Source organism: Palaemon carinicauda, chromosome 1 (genome assembly GCF_036898095.1).
Source record: "Palaemon carinicauda isolate YSFRI2023 chromosome 1, ASM3689809v2, whole genome shotgun sequence".
Taxonomy (NCBI): Eukaryota; Metazoa; Arthropoda; class Malacostraca; order Decapoda; family Palaemonidae; genus Palaemon; species Palaemon carinicauda.
The window spans coordinates 211,775,197-211,799,699 of NC_090725.1; the positions used below are offsets into that span (position 1 = coordinate 211,775,197).

General features: G+C 44.0%; 1 protein-coding gene across 6 annotated transcripts in view; it reads left to right on the forward strand.

Annotated features, from left to right (window-relative positions):
- Nucleotides 1-24,503, forward strand: part of Trm1 (tRNA methyltransferase 1) — a 143,726-nt gene that overhangs the window by 100,563 nt on the left and 18,660 nt on the right. For all 6 annotated transcript variants that reach the window (XM_068387471.1, XM_068387493.1, XM_068387483.1 and 3 more), the window contains exon 4: nt 8,851-9,079. In XM_068387471.1, coding sequence (XP_068243572.1) covers nt 8,851-9,079 — 229 coding nt within the window. The remainder of the gene's footprint in view (nt 1-8,850; nt 9,080-24,503) is intronic.

Below are 24,503 nucleotides of genomic sequence, written 5' to 3' on the forward strand. Positions count from 1 at the left end.
ACTGGGGAACCACTTTCACCTCTCAATTGTGGACATCATTAGCGAATCTCCTGGGCATCATCCTACATCAGACAACGGCCTACAATCCCGCTGCCAATGGAATGGTTGAACGTTTTCATCGCACCCTCAAAGTGGCTTTGATGTCCTGCTGTAAGGATTGCAACTGGTTTACTCAGCTTCCCTGGGTCCTCCTTGGACTAAGGACCACTCCTAAAGACGCCCTCGACGTCTCGGCAGCTGAAATGGTGTATGGCGACCCGTTGGTCGTCCCTGCCGAATTTTTTCCTTCTACAACCTCCTCCGATGATCTCCAGTGCATACGTCACGTCGTGGGAAAATTTACTCCATGCCGCCAGACTTACAAGCCCCCAGCGAAGCATCACATACCAACAGACTTGCACTCTGCAACGCACGTCTTCCTGCGCAACGACACTACCAAGCCACCGCTAACGCCCCCTTACACGGGCCCTTTCCTTGTGATCCGACGCAGTCCAAAAGCATTCCTACTAAACATTCGTGGCAAAGAAGACTGGGTCTCCATTGATCATCTAAAACCTGCTTATCTATCGCCAGATGACCCTCCTACAGTTCGCTTCTCTAGATCAGGGCGCCCTATTTAACATGTACAGTATGTCATTTATATGGGGGGGGGGGGGAGCTATGTACCAACCGTATGTCACACGATCGTACCTAAATTATTTTGTATATATTATGCTTGTATCTGCGCTCTTCCCTCTCGCTAAAAAGAACCAGAATAAACATGTATGCATTTTTTCTCTCTAACATTGTTTCTCGAACATGAAAATTCCTGTTGCCTTGAGGTTTTGTATATAAAGGAGAGAGTTCTTTAATAAAGTTACTCAGTTGATTGCATCCTGCCTTTGAGTCATAACCTTTCTCTTGGCCGTCACACTAGTAATAATAATAATGATAATAATAATAAGCCTCGCCCTTAGACTCAACAAAATGGACATTTCCTCATTGCTAGAACTATCCTTACTCATACGGAGTTACGAACTTACCTGTCCTCAGTCTGAAGTGAGACCTCCTTCATGGAACGTTGTTTGAGTTCTCAGGTCTATAAAGAGACCTCTTACGCTAGGCAACAGATTGGCACCTCATTTGGACGATGGTGTTCCTACTAGCTTTGGCTTTGGCCGAGCGAGTTAGTGAAGTTCATGGTATCTCATACGACATCGCCCATTCAAGGGGATGGGGAGAGGTAAAGTTTGGCTTTGTCCCTGAGTTTGTAGCCAAGACTCAGAATCCGGGAGTGGCAGATCCCCGATTCGACTCCTTTCCGGATTTTGAATCTCCCCTCTGTAACTGATGACCCTGATCATTTCTTACTGTGCCAGTTAGGAGTTTGAGGCTCTACCTCAAGAGAACAGCCGCAGCCCGTCCCCGTGTACTGGCACTTCTCGTCAGCACAGGGAGGAACAAGAGGAGAGTCACTAAAAACACCATCTCTGCCTAAATTTGCAAGGTCATTTGCAAGGCGTAGCTATGTCTTTGGCATTCAAGAGAAACTTCTATGTGACGCAGGTTCTACAGGCTGGGGTGTGGAAATGTCAGAATATGTTCACAGCCCACTACCTGCAAGATGTGACCCACAGGAGGCTCGATACATTCTTTTATTGGCCCTCTGGTGGCTGTACAACAGCTGGTATGATACCTCAAGGTCCTTATTAGATGAATAGCAGAAGGTTGAGGGCCACTGTTACCCTGTGTTTTAGTCTGTGAATGAAAAGGTTTGAATGGCTCTTATTCTTTTTTTCATCTTCCCTTCTCTTGGGGAAAGCAGCATCCTGGGTTCTCTGCACAAGTTGAACTCAAACCACTGCAGGTAAACCATGCTTCCTTGTGTACCTAGTAATAAGCTAATACTGTTGCGTCCCCATACCCTGGCGAGGTGGTATTGGGAAAGTCCTGGTTTCAACAGTTTTTCCTACAAAGACTTTGAATAAGTTTTACTTGGACAATCACACTTGTAAACATCTCAACATATAGCTTGCGTAGGCTGCGGACCTTGCGTAGCAAGGTTTAGCGAGGTGCAGGGATTCCTTATTTTTGGTACAAACCTATTCAAAATAAGGAGCCCCCGGGTAAAGCGAGAAGCCAGATTGGCAGTGACGTCCATCCTCCTAATGGGTGAGTCACCCCTAATAATTAGCGTACCTTTGTAATCCAGTTACGGAACAAATGACAAATTCGTAGATAATTTGTATTTTTTCTAATGATACAAACCTTTAGCTATTTATACAAACTTACCCACCAGCCTTATCCCCCTTGAAGTCCTACATCCAAACAAAGTGAGCTATATCACAGTTATGTGAGCTGGAGCAGCAGCAAGCTTACACCCCCCCCCCCCCCCGCTAACTAGCAGAATGGATAGTTAACCCCTTTATAAAATTTTAATGGCTCGTCCTTTCAGATTCTTATGCCTACGCTTTTTTCCCATAGAGCGGGGAGAAAGCTTGCCTTAAGTGATGTCCTCCTTCGGGAGGACTTCTCTCTTGTTCGCGAGAGAGATTATTACGCCTATGCTTTTTTCCCATAGAGCTGGGAGAAAGCTTGCCTTAGGCGATGTCCTCCTTCGGGAGGACTTCTCTCTCGTTAGCGAGAGAGAGATTGTTACGCCTATGCTTTTTTCCCATAGAGCTGGGTGAAAGCTTGTCTTAAGCGATGTCCTTCTTCGGGAGGACTTCTCTCTCGTTCGCGAGAAAGATGTTATTAAGCCTACGCTTTTTTCCCATAGAGCTGGGAGAAAGCTTGTCTTAGGCGATGTTTTCCTTCAGGAGGCCTTCTCTCTCGTTCGCGCGAGAGAGATTATTACGCCTACGCTTTTTTCCCATAGAGCTGGGAGAAAGCTTGCCTTAGGCGATGTCCTCCTTCGGGAAGACATCTCTCTCATTCGCGAGAGAGAGATTGTTATGCCTATGCTTTTTTCCCATAGAGCTGTGTGAAAGCTTGTCTTAGGCGATGTCCTTTTTTGGGAGGACTTCTCTCTCGATCGCGAGAGAGATGTTATTAAGCCCAAGCTTTATTCCCCTAGAGCTGGGAGAAAGCATGTCTTAGGCGATATCCTTCAGGAGAACTTCCCTCTCGTTCGCGAGAAATAACTTGTAGGAGTTTGCTGATCTCGAGAGAAAACTGCCTCGGGGCATCGGCAGTCCCCCGTTACGCTTATGGTTCTCCTTTAGGGGCGGAGTGAGAGCCTTATCTTAAGCGACGTTCTCCTTCGGGAGAACAAACCTCCCCTGCGGAGGTGTTATCTTTAAACCTACTGGCTCTCCTTGACCCTTCGGGGTCTCGTTACGATCACCCTTTGGGCTGGTGTGATCGTGAGCCTTCGGGTTCTCGCCATGTTGATCCTGCGGGATCTCATGACAGTAGGAGTCCTTCGGCACTTTGGGCTCTCGTAACTTTAGTCACTTTGACACTTCAGTGTTTTGTGACAGGGAAACTTCGGTTTCTTGTTACACTGACCCCTCGGGGTCTCGCAACATAGGCTACGTTAGGCCTTTGGTCTCTCGTGCCCTTAGTCACGCCAATCATTCGGGGTCTCGTGACAGAGAAACTTCCATTTCTCGTTTGTGCTGACCTCTCGAGGTCACACAATGCAGTTCACGCTGAACCTTCGGGTTCTCGTGACCATGGTCATACTTATATGACAGAGTTTGCGGACTCTCGTTGTGTTGATCATTCGCGCTCACACAACACAGGGTATCATGAACCTTCGGGTGAATGTAGTAGTGAGTACTCTCGCCCGCACATTGGCACGCACGACCAAGTTGGCGCGCGCAACCAAAAATGGCGCGCGACAACCTTATGCGCACGAACAACCAGGCACGCGCAATCAGTTGAAGTGTGCGTACAGCTCTTATAACGGAAAGTTTTTCGAACTCTCGTTGCGCAAAGTGTTCGCGCGTGGACAAGAGTTTTACTCTCATGACAGAGAGTTTTCGAACTCTCGTCCCTTGAATTGTTCGCACGCGCCCATCGTCATCAAGAGTTTTACTCTTATGACAGAGGGATGCCTCCTGCCTAGGGGTTTCCGATTCTCTACAGGTAACTATGACACAGTTCCTTTGGGTCCTGGTCACGTAACACTCTTCCTGAAAATTCCATCAGGAATCAGCGACAGTTCCTGCGTGTTCTCGTCACAACATCCCTTAAGGTCGTGAGAAAGGAATTCACAAATAGATTCTGAACCCTTAGGTTCTCATCCGAATCTCTCAGTTTCTGCGATCCAGAGTTTTTTCTGAAAACTCTATGGTCGGCCTCCCCCCCCCCCATGGGATGGGTCTTCCAAATGTGTGACTTATACGTCACTCTACACTCCCAGCTAATTACTATGTCAGTTAGGCTGGTTTCGCCAGCACCAATCCTTTTATTTTCAAACGAACCACTGTCATCTTCCCTCCACCTTTCCACTTCGAATGATTTGGGTAGCAGACAGAAATTAGCGGGGAAGGAAAAATTCATTACATTCCAATTCATTTCCTCTGGTAGGCCTTGCTTGAATTAGACAGTAGTTTTTCACTAGTGAGAAAGCGGTCGATGGCAATTATGTCTGGTCTTCTTGAAGCAAACCCCCACATACGAGACTTCACCCTTTTCGGGAGACTCGTTCCTGAGAAGTTTTACAGAACTTCAATGGGTGTTGTTAAAACTTCATGAAGGTCGTAAGCCTTCTCGGAGCATGCGCTCTAGCCAAGACAAAACCGTGAGGTTATTGTCTTAAACTCGGGTTCTACCGTTTGATGGAGTCAGCCTCCCCCGTCATTGTACCCTGGTTACGACGACTTGCCGTTTTACACGATAGAATTTTGAGTCGTTTTTATTCTATCCTTACAGGGTTATTATTTTGAACAATTAGTCCCGAAGGAACAGTGTTAGCTGACGGTAAAAGAACGATAGCAACAGCGTTGGCCACTTTTCATTACTTTTACGAACCTTTCAAACCCCGCCTACAGATAACCAGACATCCGTTTCTGTGTAGTGAACACTGGCTAGCCCCTCATAAAGAGGAGGGGTAAACCAGAGGGGTAATGATCGCTTCTATAACTGTATATTTTTGTTTGAGAACATGTGCGTTCTCATTCAAGAAAATGTTACAGTTAACGATCAAATTCCTTGGGCAATAATGTTGTGATTCTTCGCACATACATTATTCCCGCAACCGGACTCGTTGCAAACGTTTCCTGGAGGCAGAGAATACGCATGCGTTAGCGCAAATGGACAAGTACATATATGCGTGCAAGCGATCTTTTTGCCAATAAGGGCTATTTACATCTTGCAATTAGAACTCCGTTCTGTTAAGTTGTATATTTATATCCTTTACTGAAACCAGGTTATTCAGTGTATTACTTGGCTACTTTTCTGTAACCAGACATATGGCATTTACGTTCTGCCTCCTTATAGGCATTTTTTCCTTTCCCCTGATGGGAAGTCTTGGTCTCCTACAAAGGCTTTGACTGGAAACTTCTCATATGCATATCTGTTCCCTAGTAGGGAACATTTAATATAAATGCTAGTTTACCGATCGGAGACGGAGAAGTACGAATGTTTTTTGTCCTAGGAAGGAGAAACCTCCGTTACGAACGTTTTCAACGTTCTCCAACTGAGTTCCAGACACGACTTTTAAGTCTAACTACACATGTATGCCTGTCATGCTCACAGTTCGGTGTTACTACTTTGTAGTAAACTTATGCTTTTTACCCATCCAACAATAGATTGAAGATACGTCTCAATCCCCTCTTGGGTTTGGTTGGATGCGTTCGGTGATTACCGTACAGTCTCCTGTCCGGAAAGCGATCTCTATGGAGATTCGCTCTTATAACATAAGCTGTACTGATTAACTGGTTTACCGTTTGGTATCGGTCTTATTCGGCCAACCACACTGGATTGGTGGCAGTTAGAGGAAGGACAGGCTGTTCCCCTTCATTGCAAGAACGTGCAAATAGTTACACGTCTCGACATCATCTCGAGATGTGTTTATTGCTATGCACCCCCCCCCATCACCGCTGGACGATCCGAGGATGATGGGTGGCAGACGAGAGCTTCTGCAAAGAGGCCTGTCTTCTCGTCTTCCCTCTGGATCTGATGCTCTCTTTAAGGCATCAAAAAAGAGGGGGTGGGGCATATGCCGCACCATTCCAGCCTTGTCCGTTGGCCTGATTCAGAAAGGTACCAGCATCCACCTCTCTTAGAGAACCATCTAGCAGTACGAAGCCTCAGATGGACAGTGGATAACTAGTTGCCCCCATCTGCTCGCATCATTCCTGGTACAGGAATGTGCTTGCAAAACCTCCCAGATAGTGGGCTCCTAGTGTTGTGGAATCATCTTGTATCCAACAAAGTTTTAACTTTGTGAGGTCCCCGACTGTGGTTATGCTCGCAGCGGCCCTGAACTTCAGGCTCCCGTTCGACCGTTCCCCAGTCCTGGAACACCAGGCCCTCAAACAAGTTGTTTTCCAAGATCGGTGGGGCAGCCTAGAGGTGTGCCTTTTTTCTTTTACCCCCATTCAGTCTGGTGAAAAAGTCCTCAGCCAAGTCAGGATAAGCAAGATCTTATCAATGACTCCAATAGCTTCGCTGTGGCATCCTGCAGAATGGTTCCTGGACCTTCTGCAGCCCCTGACGGAGTTGCAATAGCTTCGCTATGGCAACTCGCAGAATGGTTCCCGGATCTTCTACAGCTCCTGACGGAGTTCCGAGGGGTCTTCCTCTATGACACGATCTTCCAAGCAGTCACATGCTAACACTTTCTTAAGCCGAAGTTTTGCTTCGACTTCACGCCTGGGACGATCCTACACCACCTCTCTCAGAGAGGCCTTTCGCAACGAGTTGCGGATAAAGATGTCTAGGCACCTGAGACACTTTTCAGCGTCGGTCTTCCAGGCAAAGTGTTCGGTCTTTTGTGACTGATGTCGCGGAAGGGGATTTTCTCCCATCGATGCCTTTATTTCTACAAGTTTGAGATAACTTGTCCCCCGTCGGATCTCAACCTCCTCCTGGGTATGCGGTTTGAGTCCTTCAGTCCCTGAAGGTCCCTCTATACGAACCTTATACCAGGCAGTAGATCGCTTCCTTACATGGAAGACAGCCGTTTTACTCATTTGGGCTTTGACCAAGAGAGATAGTGTGTTGTATGATCCATCTTCTGATGTCTCCCACTCTAGGAGACGGGGAGAAGTAATCCTCAGTGGCGTCCCTGAGTGGATTGCCAAGACTCAAAATCTGAATGTGCTGTACCCTAGGTGCAGCCCATTTCGAATAAAGAGTCTTCGTTCGGTAACCGAAAACCCATCAACTGGGGGTTTTACCTAGTGAGGAGTCTGTGGGGTTACCTTAAAAGAACTATACCAGCTCGCCCCTGTGTGTCGGCACTGTTGTCCAGCACGGGGAAGGTCAAAAGGAGGATCTCAAGGATTTTCTTCCCCTCTGGGATCGGAAGGCAATCGAGGTTGCTCTCAATCTAGACTCTCCTCCATTCTAAGACCCAGAGCTCGTAACGTCAGTGGCGTTGCTACGTCCCTGGCATTCAAGAAACTACTCTGTGGCGCAGATACTTTATTTGGGCATGTGGAAGCGTCGATCGACCTTCATGGCCCACTACCTGCAAAGATGTAACCACAAAAACATGGAGACCTTTTCCATCGGTCCTGTGGTGGTCACGCAACAAATGGTCTGAAAACCTCAGGCTCCTTGATGGACAAGTAGCAGAGGGTTGAGGGCTGAGGTTACCCGGATTAGTCTGGGGTGAATGAGTAAGAATGAATGGCTCCTTTCTTCCTTTCACTTTCTCCCCTCTGGGGAAAACAGCTCCGCAAGCCTCAGCATAGCTGACCTCACCTCGCTGCAGGTAAGACTCATTTCCCTTGTGCCTCCTAAGTATAGAAGTATACTTTGTTACGTCCCCAATACCTTTTTGAGAGAGGGTATTGGGTAAATCTTAAGAACAATAGGTTTTGTACTAGAGTTCCTATGTTAAAGACAAGCCACACTGTTAGTTCCACTCACATACAAGCTTCTGCAGGCCGCTATCAGCGCATTACCTCATATCGGCACTTGATTTTAACGAGGGTAGGGTCCCTTCTGCTATCGATCACAGATCGAAATAGAGAGGACCCCGGGTCATGACCAAGGCCAGTTGGTGAGGACATCCTCCCTCCTACGAGTTAGTCACCCTATAAATAGCGGAGGGTTTGTATCTACGCCGGAACAAATAACAAATTTGTAAGTAATTTGTATTTTTCGTAGTATACAAACCTGGAGCTATTTATACAAATTGGCCTGCCACCCTGTCCCCAGAGAAGTCTTGCCATAAAGCAAAGTGGTTACTCAGCCGAGAGGTGTGAGTGAGCGGGGTAGCCAGTCTATTCCACCCCCCACCTGCTAACTAGCAGATAGGGTAGTTATCCCCCACTAAAATTATCATGGCTCGTCTTTCTGCTACGCCGAAAGTATACCCTATAAATAGCTCTAGGTTTGTATACTAGGAAAAATACAAATTACTTACAAATTTGTTATATTTATGCAAAAAACTTTTTTTTAATCGCAGAACTAGCAATTATTGTGCATTATTGTAGTTGTGGATTGAGGTCAACTATTCTTTTTGTTACTGAATTACAATGAGTTGGACAAATGATGAGTACAGAGGCTTTATGACTTTTTAACCCTTTTATTATGATACTGTAAAGTGTTTTAACATATAGCATGTCAATTTCTTATGATTTAGATATTTATTCTTATTTTTTATTATCTTGTATTATAGCATGTCAATTTCTTATGATTTAGATATTTTTTTTTATTTTTTATTGTCTTGAATTATATTCATTTCAGCATGTTGATGTATGAAAATAGAGAACCAAACAAAAGATTTCATGCAGTAGATTTGGATCCTTATGGGTCCCCTCACATCTTTCTTGATGGTGCTGTGCAATGTGTAGCTGATGGAGGAATTCTACTGGTGACTTGTACAGACATGGCTGTGCTTTGTGGGAATTCTCCAGAAACATCTTACATAAAGTATGGATCACTTTCCATTAAAAGCAAATCCTGCCATGAAATTGTAAGTAACTTTGATATTTATAGTTTCATGTATATCATACAGGAAACTAAATAGGATCTCATTATTTAAATATGATTAGAATGTGCCTGGTTGCAGTATTGTGCTTACCATACATAAAATTGCTTTTTAAGTGGGCAAAATGTACTTTTTTGAGTTGAGTTGCTGATTAATCTCCAAGAACTTTCTTGTAAAAGGCTAAAACAGGGAATATAATGTGATATAGATAATATTATTATTATTATTATTATTATTATTATTTTTATTGTTATTATTAATATTATTATTACTTGCTAAGCTACAACCATAGTCGGGAAAGCCGGATGCTATAAGCCCAGAGGCCCCAACGGGCAAAATAGTCTTGTGAGGAAAGGAAAAAAGGAAAACTAAGATATTTTAAGAACAGTAAGAACATTAAAATAAATATTTCCTATATAAAGTATAAAAACTTTTAACAATACTAGAGGAAGAGAAATTAGATAGAATAATGTGCCCTAGTGTACCCTCAAACAAGAGACCTCTAACTCAAGACAGTGAAAGACCATGGTACAGTGGCTATGGCACTACCCAAGACTAGAGGACAATGGTTGATTTTGGAATGTCCTTCTCCTAGAAGAGCTGCTTACCATAGCTCAAGAGTCTCTTCTACCCATACCAAGAGGAAAGTAGCCACTTAGCAATTACAGTGCAGTAGTTAACCCTTTGAGTGAAGAAGAATTGTTGGGTAGTCTTAGTGTTGTCAGGTGCATGAGGACAGAGGAGAAGTACTGTCTCCCCTACTCTAGGGCCAGTGTATCAACGTACAAAGCACATACGCAGTGTGTATAAGGGAGGCTGTCAAATTACTCGACATAGTACAGTACAGTACAGTACATGTACTTCAATTGCTGAAATTCATCTGTTATGAGTGATGTCATTACTATATCATCCCAATTGACTGCCAGGATACAAGTGCATCAACTAGCACCAATCCTCCATTGCCAATCCAGTCGTGGTACAGTTGGCCCTTATTAGTCGCGGGTGTTAAGTTACAGATATATGCGCGAAGATCGAGAATCCGCGAATGCTTGTTCTCCTAGGGTGGGTCAACTCATACTTACCGACTCGCTGACCATTACTTACCTGCAGTTGACTAACACACTAGGTAACCCACTGTACTGTACAATGCTCTTCTCTAATGCTTACCATCATGGTATTTTAGTTCATACAACTTTTCAGAGGTAATTGTGTATACTGTATTAACACATCCTCAGTACAAGGTAAGACAACTCATAATATGAAAGTCATTGGCACACTACACCTGTTAAAGTAACAACAAAACACTTGTTCGTATCTAGCAACACTCGCTGATACTTTAGAGTCACTAATAGTTGATGGTTGAAATGCACCTGAATTTGAACAAATGTAAAGAATGCTTCAATTAAGCACAATTAGCTTTTTAAAAGTTGTGATATTTTAGAATGCAATAATGTCTGCTTAAACTAGTTGGTCTGAGCTGACGAAATTGAATGCCATGTTTTAAGGTTTTGTATACATTATGATACTGTAAATATACTATTTTTAGTTTTTTTTCTAAGAACAGATGAATATTTATCCTACCACAAGTGAAAAAGAATAATGTAGCAAAAGCCTCCTACAATGAGACCAGTCCCTTTTTGCCATCCAAAGTCTTGACATATACTGAAGTATCCTCAAGAGGAACAGGGGCAGCAAAGCTATAGAGTAAGGGAAGGTTATTGGAAACACTGCAAGGGAAACATAGGAGATAGTTAGTCAGATAGAGGCAAAGGATCTTGTCAATTAGGGGTTTTGGGTTGGGGGTCATCTCCATCGTTTTCGGGAATGTTGGAACATTTCTCGGTGTTTGCAGAGTATAGTCTCAAGGATCTGGTTTTCATCAGACCAGGACCCTAGAACTCCACTACTTAGTAAGCAAGATTTTGTAAAATTGAGTCATAGAAAGGTGGAGGTTTCTAAAGTTCCAGGGCAGACTATTCAGTGTACTGAAGAAAAACTCCAGAGATAAGATTATCCTCTACCTGTCTCATCTTAATAAAGATATCAGATGAGATCCATTCAAAATGGTGACCATCCTGCATGTCCGCCAATTACTACTCCGAATGGTTTGGACCTCTACTAGAGATCTAAAAGACGCTTATTGGCATGTCCCTATTGCTCACCACTTCCGACCTTAACCAGGTTTTCAACTCGGAGGGGTTTTACAGTATACAAGTTAAAATCAATGCAATTTTGCCTCAATATTGCCCCGAGAGTATTTACAAAGCTAGTGAAGGTATTGGTCAAATTCTTTTGGTTGGTTCTTGAACTAGGTTTCCTGATGAACTTTGTGTAGTCAAGACTAATTCCAAGAAAGCTACCTGAGTGGCTAGGTCTTCAATGGAATACCTGTTTGGGGAAAGCCACACTAAGCCTAACAAAAGTATCTTGGCAAAGAATTCTAAAAAAGGTCAGATTCTTTCTTTCAAACTGCTTCCCCACCAGGCAGCAACTGGAAAAGATTGGACATTCTTCAGTTTGCCTTGATAGCCAGTCCAATCTTAAATAACAGGTTAAAGGATTTGAATTTGGTATGGAGAATGTCGGCTCGAAACTGGTTTCAAGACCCTCAGGTGCAGTTGCTCTGTTGTTCGAAAATAATTTTCAGGCCATGGACAACATCAAATGTCCTCTCCATGTTTGAGAAGGCCATTCAGAGGTGACCTTTGTGTTTGGAAAATGGTCCCCTTAGTTTGCAGCATTTCACATAAATGTGTTGTAACTAATGGCTGTCTTCCTGAAGTTGAAGAGCCTCAGTCCAAGAAGGAATCCCCATAAAAAGATCTTCATAGACACCCAAGTAGCTGTTTGTTGCCTCAGAAGTGGGGGATATTTCTCGAGAATTCTCAATTTAGTGACTTCCCAATATGAAGTTCTTTCATTAGAGAAATATTTTCCTCTCACAATTCCATTTGTGTGGTTCACTCAACATAGTGGCAGACACCTAATCCAGACAGATAGTCCAACATAAAGAATGGACTTTCATCCAGATTTCTTTCCTGGAGATGATAGAACTAGTTCTGGATCTCCAAATGGACCTGTTTGCAACAAAATAAAAGCACAAACAAGTAGTGGCAAGAGATGCTCTGAATCTGGATTAGAGCCAGTGGTCATCAATCTATTTGTTTTTTCCGACAAGTTTGATTTCAAAGGATTTTAATATCGTTCAGGACTTTTCAGGGAAAACTGTGCTAATAGCTCCACTTTGGCCAAATAGCCCGTGGTATCCAATGCTTCAGAGTATGAGACCAATACTAAACCGGTTTGGTTCTGCACAACTGTATCAAAAGGGAGGAAGTCTGATTATCTTTGTTTCCTCCTTTCTGACTCTCGAACCTTCACGCTAGGATTTTCTCTCCCGTATTTTTTATTAATATTTCTCAGCCCACAGTTTGATTTATTTGATGAGTTGTGAGAGTTCTTCATTCACAAGACCATACCAATCTGTGTGGAAGACTTAGATGGTACAGTATTTCTAAGGAATAAGTCAACTGGTCAGATAATCCCTGACTTCTTGGCTTCCTTTCTGTTCCACCTCTTCACGGAAACATGTGCATGTGCTGTATGTCCTGCCGGTTGGCCTGGAAGGTGCATGAGTATACCTAATCATACTCTGGTACTAGTCCTTATAGACCACGAGCACCTTAACCCCAAAAAACCTATTTTTACAGAAGTGCTCTAGTCTTCAAGACCCTCCCTCCTTCCTAGCCTCATGCAGGAAAGTGGGAAATTATACTTCATTTGGGAATTTCTAGATGACATTTGAAAGTTAGTGATATGCTTGCATCCATGCAGTCAATTGGGATGCTTGTTCCTTTCTGTGGGGTGCATGATGCATGACGTAGTAATAACATCACTCGCAGCATACAAATTTCAGCAACTGAAGTTCTGTGTTGAGTTTTAATATGCCTTTAACTTGAAGATATCAAGTCCCTGCTTTGCCTGTTGATACGCTGGCCCTAGTGCAGGGACAGCAATATTTCTTTGGTATTTATGTCGTATTGGATTCCCTGTTCTAGCCTCTTAATAGAAAGTACTGGAAAATTACACATCACATCCCAAAAATTGGCTTTTCCTTTGTCAAAACCCCTTATTTTAGTTTCCTGTATGTTGTTTAAATTCTAACCTATCCTTCATGAATTCTGAAAACAATATTTTAAGATATCTTTTTCAAAATAGGAATCGTTCCTACTCGCATACAAACTTTCGTCCTTAAAGAAGTCTTTTCAAAGGTTAAAAAATGTTGACTCTTTAGATACACTACTGCAGCACTACATCCAAATTCCCATAAATATATCTGACAACCAGAGGTTTTTGATAGCAAACAAACTGAATACATCTGCCAAAATACCCAAAGACGATAAATCCAATCCAAGATGCCTGAGAATAGCCTGTTCCTACACGAAATCGTAAGAAATACTTAATATAAAAGTGTACAGGAAATCTCCACTAGAGAAAGATTCCATGTTCTACTCATTATACATTATATGACATTCTCTGTCTTTAAAAACATTACGCTATACAAAATAACTGTTCTTTAATAGGGAGATTGTTTCAGCGCATTTGCACTGAGACAGTCTCCCTATTTAAGAACAATCATTAGAATTGTTTAACAATGGGTTAAACGAGCAATCTAAAAAGCATACGAGAAACCCCACCCACCCTACTAGCTGGATTAGCCTCATTTTTGTTTCAGCTGTTAGTACGGATGTACTGGTTTCCTTCTTAATCAGAATTTTTCATTTTCTTTTTCTTTCAGAAAGTGAATATCCCTGGTTGTTAGTGTTGGATGTGAATAAGCCAGAGATTTGTACTTCCTGGGAAAAGGGTGCATGCTGTAACTGGTTTATAAGAAAACTAGCTGTAGATTGACACTCCCTCTGTACTTCTTTCTGGGGGAATGATCGTTTACAATTTTTAATATCAATTGATTTTTGTCATTCAAACATAGAAATATAGGGAATTTTATAGCCTAAAATCTGTAGGTTCACTCTTCGAAAAAACGAAAAACTTTTATATGAAAAAGTGATTTTTTAAATTAACTTCCATACATTGCTAAAATAATACATATAAGACAAATTAAGAAAGATAAGAAAATTGCCAGGGTACAACTTTTACAGCATCAAATTCTCCTTAAAATGGTTTTTAGATAAAATAAATTGATTTAGAAAAAAGTAGTAGTAGGAGTTTGAAGTAGCCCCAAAATAATATTGTTTTAATGGGGCTGAGTTGCACCCCTCAAAGTGTGTCCCCCCCTCCCATTGTCCTGGGTTACCTCATTCCCTGACCCGGTCATCCCAGTCTTAGCCACCCCTCCCCCTGTGTCTGTCACCCCATCCTTTGTGCCTATTGGTCCAGTGCCCGTAAACCCTGCTCCCTGTTTGTGCTTGTACCTCCAGCCAAACTTGTGGTGCTGCCATGGGCGTCTGTGAGTGAGCCTTACCTCTCCTGTCGGAGCAATCCGTGTGATTTCTTCCCTTAGGGGAGCATCATCATTGCAGGTTGCTCATACCTCAACTCTTGCTTGCAAAGCCTTAGGGGAGCGTCAGGAAGAAGAAGAGGAAGAAACATGTGCGTTCTTCTTCTTCTTCTCCTTTGGGGGAGCATCATCGTTGCAGATCTCTCAGGCATCAACTCTCCTCCTCCTCCTCCTCCTCCTCCTCCTCCTCCTCCTCCTCCTCCTCCTCCTCCTCCTCCTCCTTCTTCTTCTTCTTCTTCTTCTAAAAAGGTTCCTTACAACACCATCTCTCTTTCGCAGGCCAAGGGCGGTTGGTTGGACGGCACCTGTGTGGTTTACAACCCCATGGGGGCTGGAGCAATAGCTCCATGTCATGTGCCCCCATGGCCGTTAATCGGAGCCATAGGCCCGTTACAAGGTGTTGGGGCCATGACTCCTGCCTCTTTCAGGACCACGGACCCCCTGGTGTTTGTCTCGCCTATCAGGAAACCCGGTGGAGCTGCAAGACTTCTCTCACCCTCGGTCAATGCCGGTCCTGACCACGAAGAAGAAGAGGATGATGAAACATGTGCATTCTTCTTCTTCTTCTTCTTCTTCTCCTCCTTTGGGGGAGCATCATCGTTGCAGATCGCTCAGGCATCAACTCTCCTCCTCCTCCTCCTCCTCCTCCTCCTCCTCCTCCTCCTCCTCCTCCTCCTCCTCCTCCTCCTCCTCCTTCTTCTTCTAAAAAGGCTCCTTACAACACCATCTCTCTTTCGCAGGCCAAGGGCGGTTGGTTGGACGGCACCTGTGTGGTTTACAACCCCATGGGGGCTGGAGCAATAGCTCCATGTCATGTGCCCCCATGGCTGTTAATCGGAGCCATAGACCCGTTACAAGGTGCTGGGGCCATGACTCCTGCCTCTTTCAGGACCACGGACCCCCTGGTGTTTGTCTCGCCTATCAGGAAACCCGGTGGAGCTGCAAGACTTCTCTCACCCTCGGTTGATGCCGGTCCTGACCACGAAGAAGAAGAGGATGATGAAACATGTGCATTCTTCTTCTTCTTCTTCTTCTCCTCCTTTGGGGGAGCATCATCGTTGCAGATCGCTCAGGCATCAACTCTCCTCCTCCTCCTCCTCCTCCTCCTCCTCCTCCTCCTCCTCCTCCTCCTCCTCCTCCTCCTCCTTCTTCTTCTTCTTCTTCTAAAAAGGCTCCTTACAACACCATCTCTCTTTCGCAGGCCAAGGGCGGTTGGTTGGACGGCACCTGTGTGGTTTACAACCCCATGGGGGCTGGAGCAATAGCTCCATGTCATGTGCCCCCATGGCCGTTAATCGGAGCCATAGGCCCGTTACAAGGTGCTGGGGCCATGACTCCTGTCTCTTTCAGGACCACGGACCCCCTGGTGTTTGTCTCGCCTATCAGGAAACCCGGTGGAGCTGCAAGACTTCTCTCACCCTCGGTTGATGCCGGTCCTGACCACGAAGAAGAAGAGGATGATGAAACATGTGCATTCTTCTTCTTCTTCTTCTTCTTCTTCTCCTCCTTTGGGGGAGCATCATCGTTGCAGATCGCTCAGGCATCAACTCTCCTCCTCCTCCTCCTCCTCCTCCTCCTCCTCCTCCTCCTCCTCCTCCTTCTTCTTCTTCTTCTTCTAAAAAGGCTCCTTACAACACCATCTCTCTTTCGCAGGCCAAGGGCGGTTGGTTGGACGGCACCTGTGTGGTTTACAACCCCATGGGGGCTGGAGCAATAGCTCCATGTCATGTGCCCCCATGGCTGTTAATCGGAGCCATAGACCCGTTGCAAGGTGCTGGGGCCATGACTCCTGCCTCTTTCAGGACCACGGACCCCCTGGTGTTTGTCTCGCCTATCAGGAAACCCGGTGGAGCTGCAAGACTTCTCTCACCCTCGGTTGATGCCGGTCCTGACCACGAAGAAGAAGAGGATGATGAAGCCAACTCCTCCAACATCCTTGCTCAAGCCAAGGTTTGGGATTCCCTCGGGAGATCACCCTTGTGCCCATGTTCTGGCCTTTGCTGATCGAGGTAGTCCCACCAGAAGTTTAATCTGTCTCCAGGCTACTGTAAGACAAGGAACCTCCTGCGTGAGAGGTTCAGACCACTTTGAGATGGCAGGAGAAATATCTGACTCCTTGCAGGGAGTCTAAGTATACCAAGACGGTGCCCAAAAACACCAAGGCACAGGCAGCTCTCCTGCAAGAGAGAGATAGAGGCTCCTCCTTAGTAGCAGGAACGTCTCCAAGCGACATAGCCTCAGTTCATGACCTCGACCCACCCTGGGCTCCTATGGGTGAGAGCTTGAAAGTGGATGACAACTTGGACTTAGAGGATGACTACCTCCTAAGGGTTGCAAGTCCAAAGTTCACCTCAGAAGCCGAGCAGAGGTAGTTAGAGTATGCCTTCTGGCAAGTCCTACCCAGCATGAGGCCCAGCAATGTGTTGGCTGACCCGGAGACGGCTCCTCTGGAAGGTAAAGACACAGTCCTGGACCATGTCTACGGTACCCAAGACTACCTAAGGCCAGTGTAGCTCTGCCCTAGTCGAATGGGTTAACGGCAGCCAGAAAGAAGGCATTCTTGCAGATCACTTGCTCTTCTAGCTCGCTTTGAGTAGGCTCGTCCTCCGAACTCCTCCCTTCTCCATTCCTCCAGCAGAGGAGATATTACGAGGTTATGGACGAGTCCCTATCGGCTTTGCCTCTTAACTCCTCCATAGAGGCTTTCTCGAGGGGAGTCATGTTTGAGAGGCTCCTGGGCTCTCAGCCTCCTTTTCAGTGTCTCTACGTCTGAGAAGGTGGTGAAGGTATGCCATGCAGGCTACTTCATGGCTAGATCTGTGGTTGGTATCAGTGGGGCACCTTGTTAGAAATGAGGTTTGGTTCAAGTATTCTGCAAGGAAGTCCATGGAAACCTTCCTCTTTTCTGGCACCCACACCACAAAATTCTCTCACACCAGGTTGTCAATCTGTGGGTGAACGCAATTCTTAGGCGTTGGGGATGCAGTAATTGAAAGGTTCCATAGGTAGGTCCCCCAGGCTGAGGTTACCAAGTTCAGAAACTCCACCCGAGACAGCTCAGCGCTGTTCCAGGTGGAAGAGGTTGAGATTTTGGTGGAACTATGGAGGAAGACCACCAAGGACTCCCTTTTTCTTAGGGCCTTGACATCCAGGTCCTACTGTAAGGCTTCACCACCTACCAGGAAACAGCTGCAGACAACCAAACCCTCAATAAGGTGTCTAAACAGCTCTTTTCTGCAAAAGACCCAAAGGGCTCCAAGTTCTCCAGAGTAGGTAGAGGTGGTAATGGAAGCAGCTGAGGCCGCTTCCGCTAGAAAGGACAATCCTCTCACCTGCCCACTTGTGAGGGGATGCCTGCAACGCCGCTGGCAGAGGTGGCTGCAGTAGGGGGTCGATCCCTGGACAATGTATATGATTCATTCAGGGTATCGCGTCCTGTTTACTCAATGTCTCCCTCCACTGACTCGGGATCCAGTCCCATTGAGTTCATACGTGAGGGAATTCGCAAAGGAGCTGACTCTCCGCGCCAAACTCCAGACCATGTTGTAGAAGGACGCTCTCCAGGAGGTCCTCGATGGCTCTCCAGGCTTCTTCAGTTTACTTTCTTGTGAAAAAGGCATCTGTAGGCTGGAGATCAGTCACCGATCTCTCGGCTCTGAATAAGTTTGTCCTTTAGACTCCATTCAGAATGGAGATCCCAGTCACGGTCATTCAAGTGGTAAGACCACAGGACTTCCAGATCCCAATCCATCTGTCTTTAAGGAAGTATCTCCGGATCCTACACGAGAACAGGCAATATCAGTTCAGGGTGTTGTGCTTCGGTCTTAACACATTACCCCAGGTCTTCGTGAGGGTATTTGCCCTATTGTCATCTTGGGCTCTCGGGATTGGCAAACCATTGTTCTCTAGTCTAGGGTAGTGCCATAGCCTCTGTACCATGGTCTTCCACTGTGTTGGGTTAGAGTTCTCTTGCTTGAGGGTACACTTTAGCACCCACTTCTATCTTATTTCTCTTCCTCTTGTTTTGTTAAAGTTTTTATAGTTTATATAGGAGATATTTATTTTAATTTTGTCACTTCATAAATATTTTATTTTCAGTTTATCCTTTCCCCACTGGGCTATTTTCCCTGTGGGAGCCCCTGGGCTTATAGTATCCTGCTTTTCCAACTATGGTTGCAGCTTAGCAAGTAATAATAATAATAATTTGTCTTCTAAGATACCTGAACAATTGGCTAATCCTAGCAGACTCGGTGGTAACCCTTTTTCAGCACGGAGACAGGCTACTCGAGTTTTGTCTGATCTGAGTCACCAAATTGCAGAAAGTGATTCCATCAGACGACAAAGTATACAGGCTGAGGAAGGTAGCAAGCCCATTTCTTAGACAAGAACTTCCAGCCAAGCAGTGGTTGTGTTTCCTAGGTCACCTAGTATCTCTAGCTCATCTAGTGCCCAACGACCGCCTCAGAATTCGATCTCTAATGGTGGCTGAAATCCCAGTGAAGTCAGCACACTGATTCCCTGGATATGTTGGTTCCCAATGAACAAGAGCAGTTGACGGACGTTCACTGATGGGTGACAGACGAGAACCTCCTCAGAAGGACAATCCTTCTTGTCCCTTCCCCAGAATTGATGCTCCACAGTATACAGAGGTATCAAAAGAAGGGTTGGCGGCCCACATGCTTCACCACACGGCTGCATGGCTATGGTCCGAGTCTGGAAGGTACAGCACATAAATCTCTTAGTAGTGAGGGCAGTCTTCGTAGCTCTCCAACAGTTCCTGGCAGTACACTCTGTTGTGCTGATAAGCGAAAACACTACAGTAGTCGCTTACGTAAACAAGCAAGGCGGTACTTCTTCACAGCCCCAATGCCATCTAGCAGTCGAGATGTTAAGATAGACAGAAGTCAACTTGGTGTCCCTATCAGCTTGCTTCATTTCAGGCTAGAGGAATTTGCTCGCGGACAATCTGACCAGAGTGACTCAGATAGTGATTTCCGAGTGGTCTTTGAATCATCTGTTAGCCAACAAAGTCCTGACTTTGTGGGGTTCTTCGTCTGTGGACCTGTTTGTGACGTCCCTGTACTTCAGGCTCCCGCTTTACTGTCCCCCAGTCCCAGACTTCCGGCTCAACATCGACGTGTACGGCTTTCCCCCGTTCTGTCTGATGTGAAGGGTGCTCGACAAGACCAGAGCATCTAACAACCTATCCATGACGCTCATAGCTCTGCTATGGCATCACACAAAGTGGTTTCCGGACCTTCTGCATTACCTGACTGAGCTCCCGAGAGAACTCTTTCCCACGATACAATCTACTCAAACAATCACACGTGAACATCTTCCACAAAGCGGTAGCTTCTCTTTGTCTTCACGCCTGGAGACTATCCAGCATCTTCTCTTGCAGAGAGGGTTTTTGCAACATGTTGCGAAAAGGATGTCCGGATATGAAGGTCTTCAGCTTCAGTCTACCAGGCCAAGTGGACTGTCTTCTATGGTTGTTGTCTTGGAGGGGATATCTCTCCCCTTGATGCCACTATTCCAACAATAGCGGTGTTCCCTATTCACCTTTGGGAGGAAAAGCTTCTCTCGGTCTTGGCGGTGAAAGGCTACCGCTCAGCATTGAGCCTCGCCTGTAGTCTGACAGGAGTTAATTTTTCCTCTTCGTTGGAGTTGTCACTCCTCATATGAAGTTATGAGCTTACTTGCCCCCAGTCAGAAGTTAGACCTCCTCCTTGGAACAGTGTTCGCGTCCTTTAATCTTTAAGGCAACAGATCGCCACCTCACTTTGAAGACAGTTTTCCTACTCGCTTTGGCTTTGGCCAAGAGGAGGTAATACTTGGCTTAATCCCTGAGTTTATAGCTAAGACTCAAAATCTGGGAGTAGCGGATCATAGATTTGGGCCCTTCCAGATTGGGAGTCTTTGTTCCGTAACTGATGACCCAAATCAACTGTTACTTTGCCCCAGTGAGAGTTTGGGGTATTACCTTAAGCACACCGTAGCAGCTCGCCCCCTAGTGTTATCACTCTTCGTCAGCATGGGGAAGGTCAAAAGGAGGGTCATGAAGAACACCATCTCAGCATGGATCCACATGGTCATTGACTATGCAGTGAATCCTGACCCTCCTGCTCGTTGACCTAGAGCTCATGACGTTAGGGGCATAAGTGCGTCCCTGGCATTTAAACGTAACTACCCTGTGATACAGGTATTACAAGCGGGTGTGTGGAAGCGTCAGATGACCTTTACCGCCCACTACCTGCCAGACGTGAGCCAGTGAAGAATGGAGACGTTCTCCATTGGTCCTGTGGTGGCTGCACAACAGGTGGTTTAAAAGGCCTCAGGCTCCTTGATGGACAAGTAGCAGATGGTTGAGGGCATAGGTTAGCAGGGATTAGTCGGGGATGAATGTGTATGAATGAGAGGCTCTTTCTTTCATTCTCTCCTTTCTTGGGCAACAGCCCCATGGGTCCTCTGCAAGCTGGCCTCACCTATCTGCTGGTTACTTCCCTTGTGTAACCTAGTATAGAATTAATACTTGTTTACGTCTCCGATACTCCCCGCGAGGTGGGTTTGGGAAACGTTTATATTTAATGCTAAGATTCTATTTATTATTATTATTATTATTATCATTATCATTATCATTATTATCATTATTATTGCTAGTTAAGCTACAACCCTAGTTGGAAAAGCAAGATGCTATAAGCCCAAGAGCTCCAACAGGGAAAAATAGCCCAGTGAGGAAAGGAAATAAGTAAATAAATAAATGATCTGAGAAATGATTAACAATTGTAATAAAATATTTTAGAATAGTAACAACAACAAAGCATATTTCATAAATAAACTATAAACAGACTTATATCAGCCTGTTCAACATAAAAATATTTGTTGCAAGTTTGAACTACTGAAGTTCTATTGATTCAACTACACGATTAGGACGATCATTCCACAGCTTGGTCACAGCTGGAATAAAACTTCTAGAATAGTGTGTAGTATTGATCCTCATGATGGAGAAAGCTTAACTATAAGAATTAACTGCATGCCTAGTATTATGAAGAGGATATGAACTGTCCAGGAAGATCTGAGTGTAAAGGATGATCAGAATTATGAAAAATCTTATGCAACATTCGTAACAAACTAATTGAACGACGGTGCCAGAAATTATCTTTTTTTATTATTATTATTATTATTATTATTATTACTGCTACTAGCTAAGCTACAGCCCTAGTTAGAAAAGCAAGATGCTATAAGCCCAAGAGCTCCTACAGGGAATAATAGCCCAGTGAGGAAAGGAATTAAGGAAATAAATAAACGATATAGGAAATAATGAAAATTAGAATAAAATATTTTCAAAACATTAACAACATTAAAACAGATATTTGATATATAAACTATAGAAAGACTTATGTAAGCCTTTTCAACAAAAAAACATTTGCTGCAAGTTTTAACTTTTGAAGTTCTTCTGATTTAACTACCCGATTAGGGGGATCATTCCACAACTTCATCACAGCTGGAATAAAACTTCTAGAGTATTTTGCAGGGCTGGGGAGTCGGAGTCGAGGAGTCGGAGTCGGAGTCGAGGCCAATTTATGGACTAGGGGAGTCGGAGTCAGTAAAATTCCACCGACTCCGACTCAGACTCCTCAAAAATGAAATTTTTGCGCTAGAGAAATACAGTATTCTCTTTTTTCAAAGTCGCTCAAAAAACGTTTCATATTAACACCCTCTCGAATAAAGGCAGTCACTGGGAAACGCATATAGCTCCTGCCATCTCTCATTCATAAGCCAAACCAAAACAATAATATTATACATGCGATCAGCTGTTCTCTCCACGCACGAGTCTCTGGACATTAAAGTTTATTTCATGATTAACTCTTCATTTAATCACCATTAGCCATTTAAAAGGTAGGAGTTGTTACTGATTCATAGTTTTATGCAGCACGTATATGAATAATCTTAGAATTAAGTCATTATTTATATGTAAACATCTCGAAATGACGGGTGTTTTGATTACAGTTTCGTGTAACCTAGGAAAAGCTGAATCCAAGAAATTATGTGAAATGTTTTCAATAAAACAATTACTTACTAGGCTAGTAGGCTAGTAATGATGAAATGCTATTTTGACTAATAGGCAACATAAAATAAGAAAATTATATAAAAATATTTAATTCTTATTTTTTTTAAATTGGAGTCGGAGTCGGTTCTAAAAAATTATAGGAGTCGGAGTTGGATGTTCAGAGTCCCGACTCCCCAGCCCTGGTATTGTGTAGTATTGAGCCTCATAATGAAGAAGGCCTGAGTATTATGAACAGGAGTACCTAGTATTATGAACAGGATGGAACTGTCCAGGAAGATCTGAATGTAAAGGATGATCAGAATTATAAAAAATCTTATGCAACATGCATAATGAACTAATTGAACGACGATGCCAGAGATTATCTAGATCAGGAATAAGTAATTTAATAGACCGTAAGTTCCTGTCCATCAAATAAAGATGAGAATCAGCAGCTGGAGACCAGACAGGAGAATAATACTCGAAACAAGGTAAAATGAAATAATTAAAACACTTCTTCAGAATAGCTTGATCACCAAAAATCTTGAAAGACTTTCTCAATAAGCCAATTTTTTGTGCAATTGAAGAAGACATAGATCTAATGTGTTTCTCATAAGTAAATTTGCTGTCGAGAATCAATCCTAAAATTTTAAAAGTCATACAAAGTTAAGAATCATTATCAGTGCTGAGATCCAGATGTTGAGGAGCCACAATCCTTGACCTACTTACAATCATACTTTGAGTTTTGTTACGATTCAACTTCATACCCCATAATTAGCACCATGCACTAGTTTTAGCTAGATCTCTGTTGATGGATTCAGCAACCCCAGATCTACATTCAGGAGAATGAATTGATGCAAAGAGAGTAGCATCATCTGCATATGCAACAAACTTGTTTTCTAGACCAAACCACACCGGATGTTGAGGAGCCACAATCCTTGACCTACTTACAATCATACTTTGAGTTTTGTTACGATTCAACTTCATACCCCATAATTAGCACCATGCACTAATTTTAGCGAGATCTCTGTTAATGGATTCAGCAACCCCAGATCTACATTCAGGAGAATGAATTGATGCAAAGAGAGTAGCATCATCTGCATATGCAACAAGCTTGTTTTCTAGACCAAACCACATGTCATGTGTATATAGTATGAAAAGTAATGGGCCAAGAACACTACCCTGAGGAATATCAGGTATCACATTCCCGTATTCACTATGGTACCCATCAACAATTCTTTGTGATCTATTACTTAAAAATTCAATAATGATGCTAAGAAATGACCCACCCACTCCCAACTGTTTGAGTTTCAAAACAAGGGCCTCATGATTAATACGGTCAAAGGCAGCATTAAAATCAAGGCCAATCATACAAACTTCCTGACCACAATCAAGGGATTTTTGTACAGCATTGGAGATTGTAAGAAGGGCATCACATGCTCCAAGGCCTTTACAAAAACCAAATTGCAAACTAGGGAGTAGATTATTACCTTCAGCAAACCTATTAAGATATTTTTGCTGAAAGATGTTAAATTTTTTTTAGATAATATGTGAGTTATGGAAATTGGGTGGTAATCAGTTGGACTTGAGCTACCACAAACACCTTTACATAGTGGAGTAACATTACCAATTCTCCAACAAGTGCTAAAAGCTTCTCTTCTTGCTAACTTGGGCAAAATAACAGATAACTTTGGAGCTAAGAAATCTGCAGTCTATATAAAAACAAAGGAAAAATAACATTTGGGTCCACACCTCCTTAAGCATCAAGGTCCATCAAGAGAGCTTTAATTTCACAAGATCGAAAAGCTAAACTAGTTAGTTTAGCCTCAGGCAAACAGGAATGA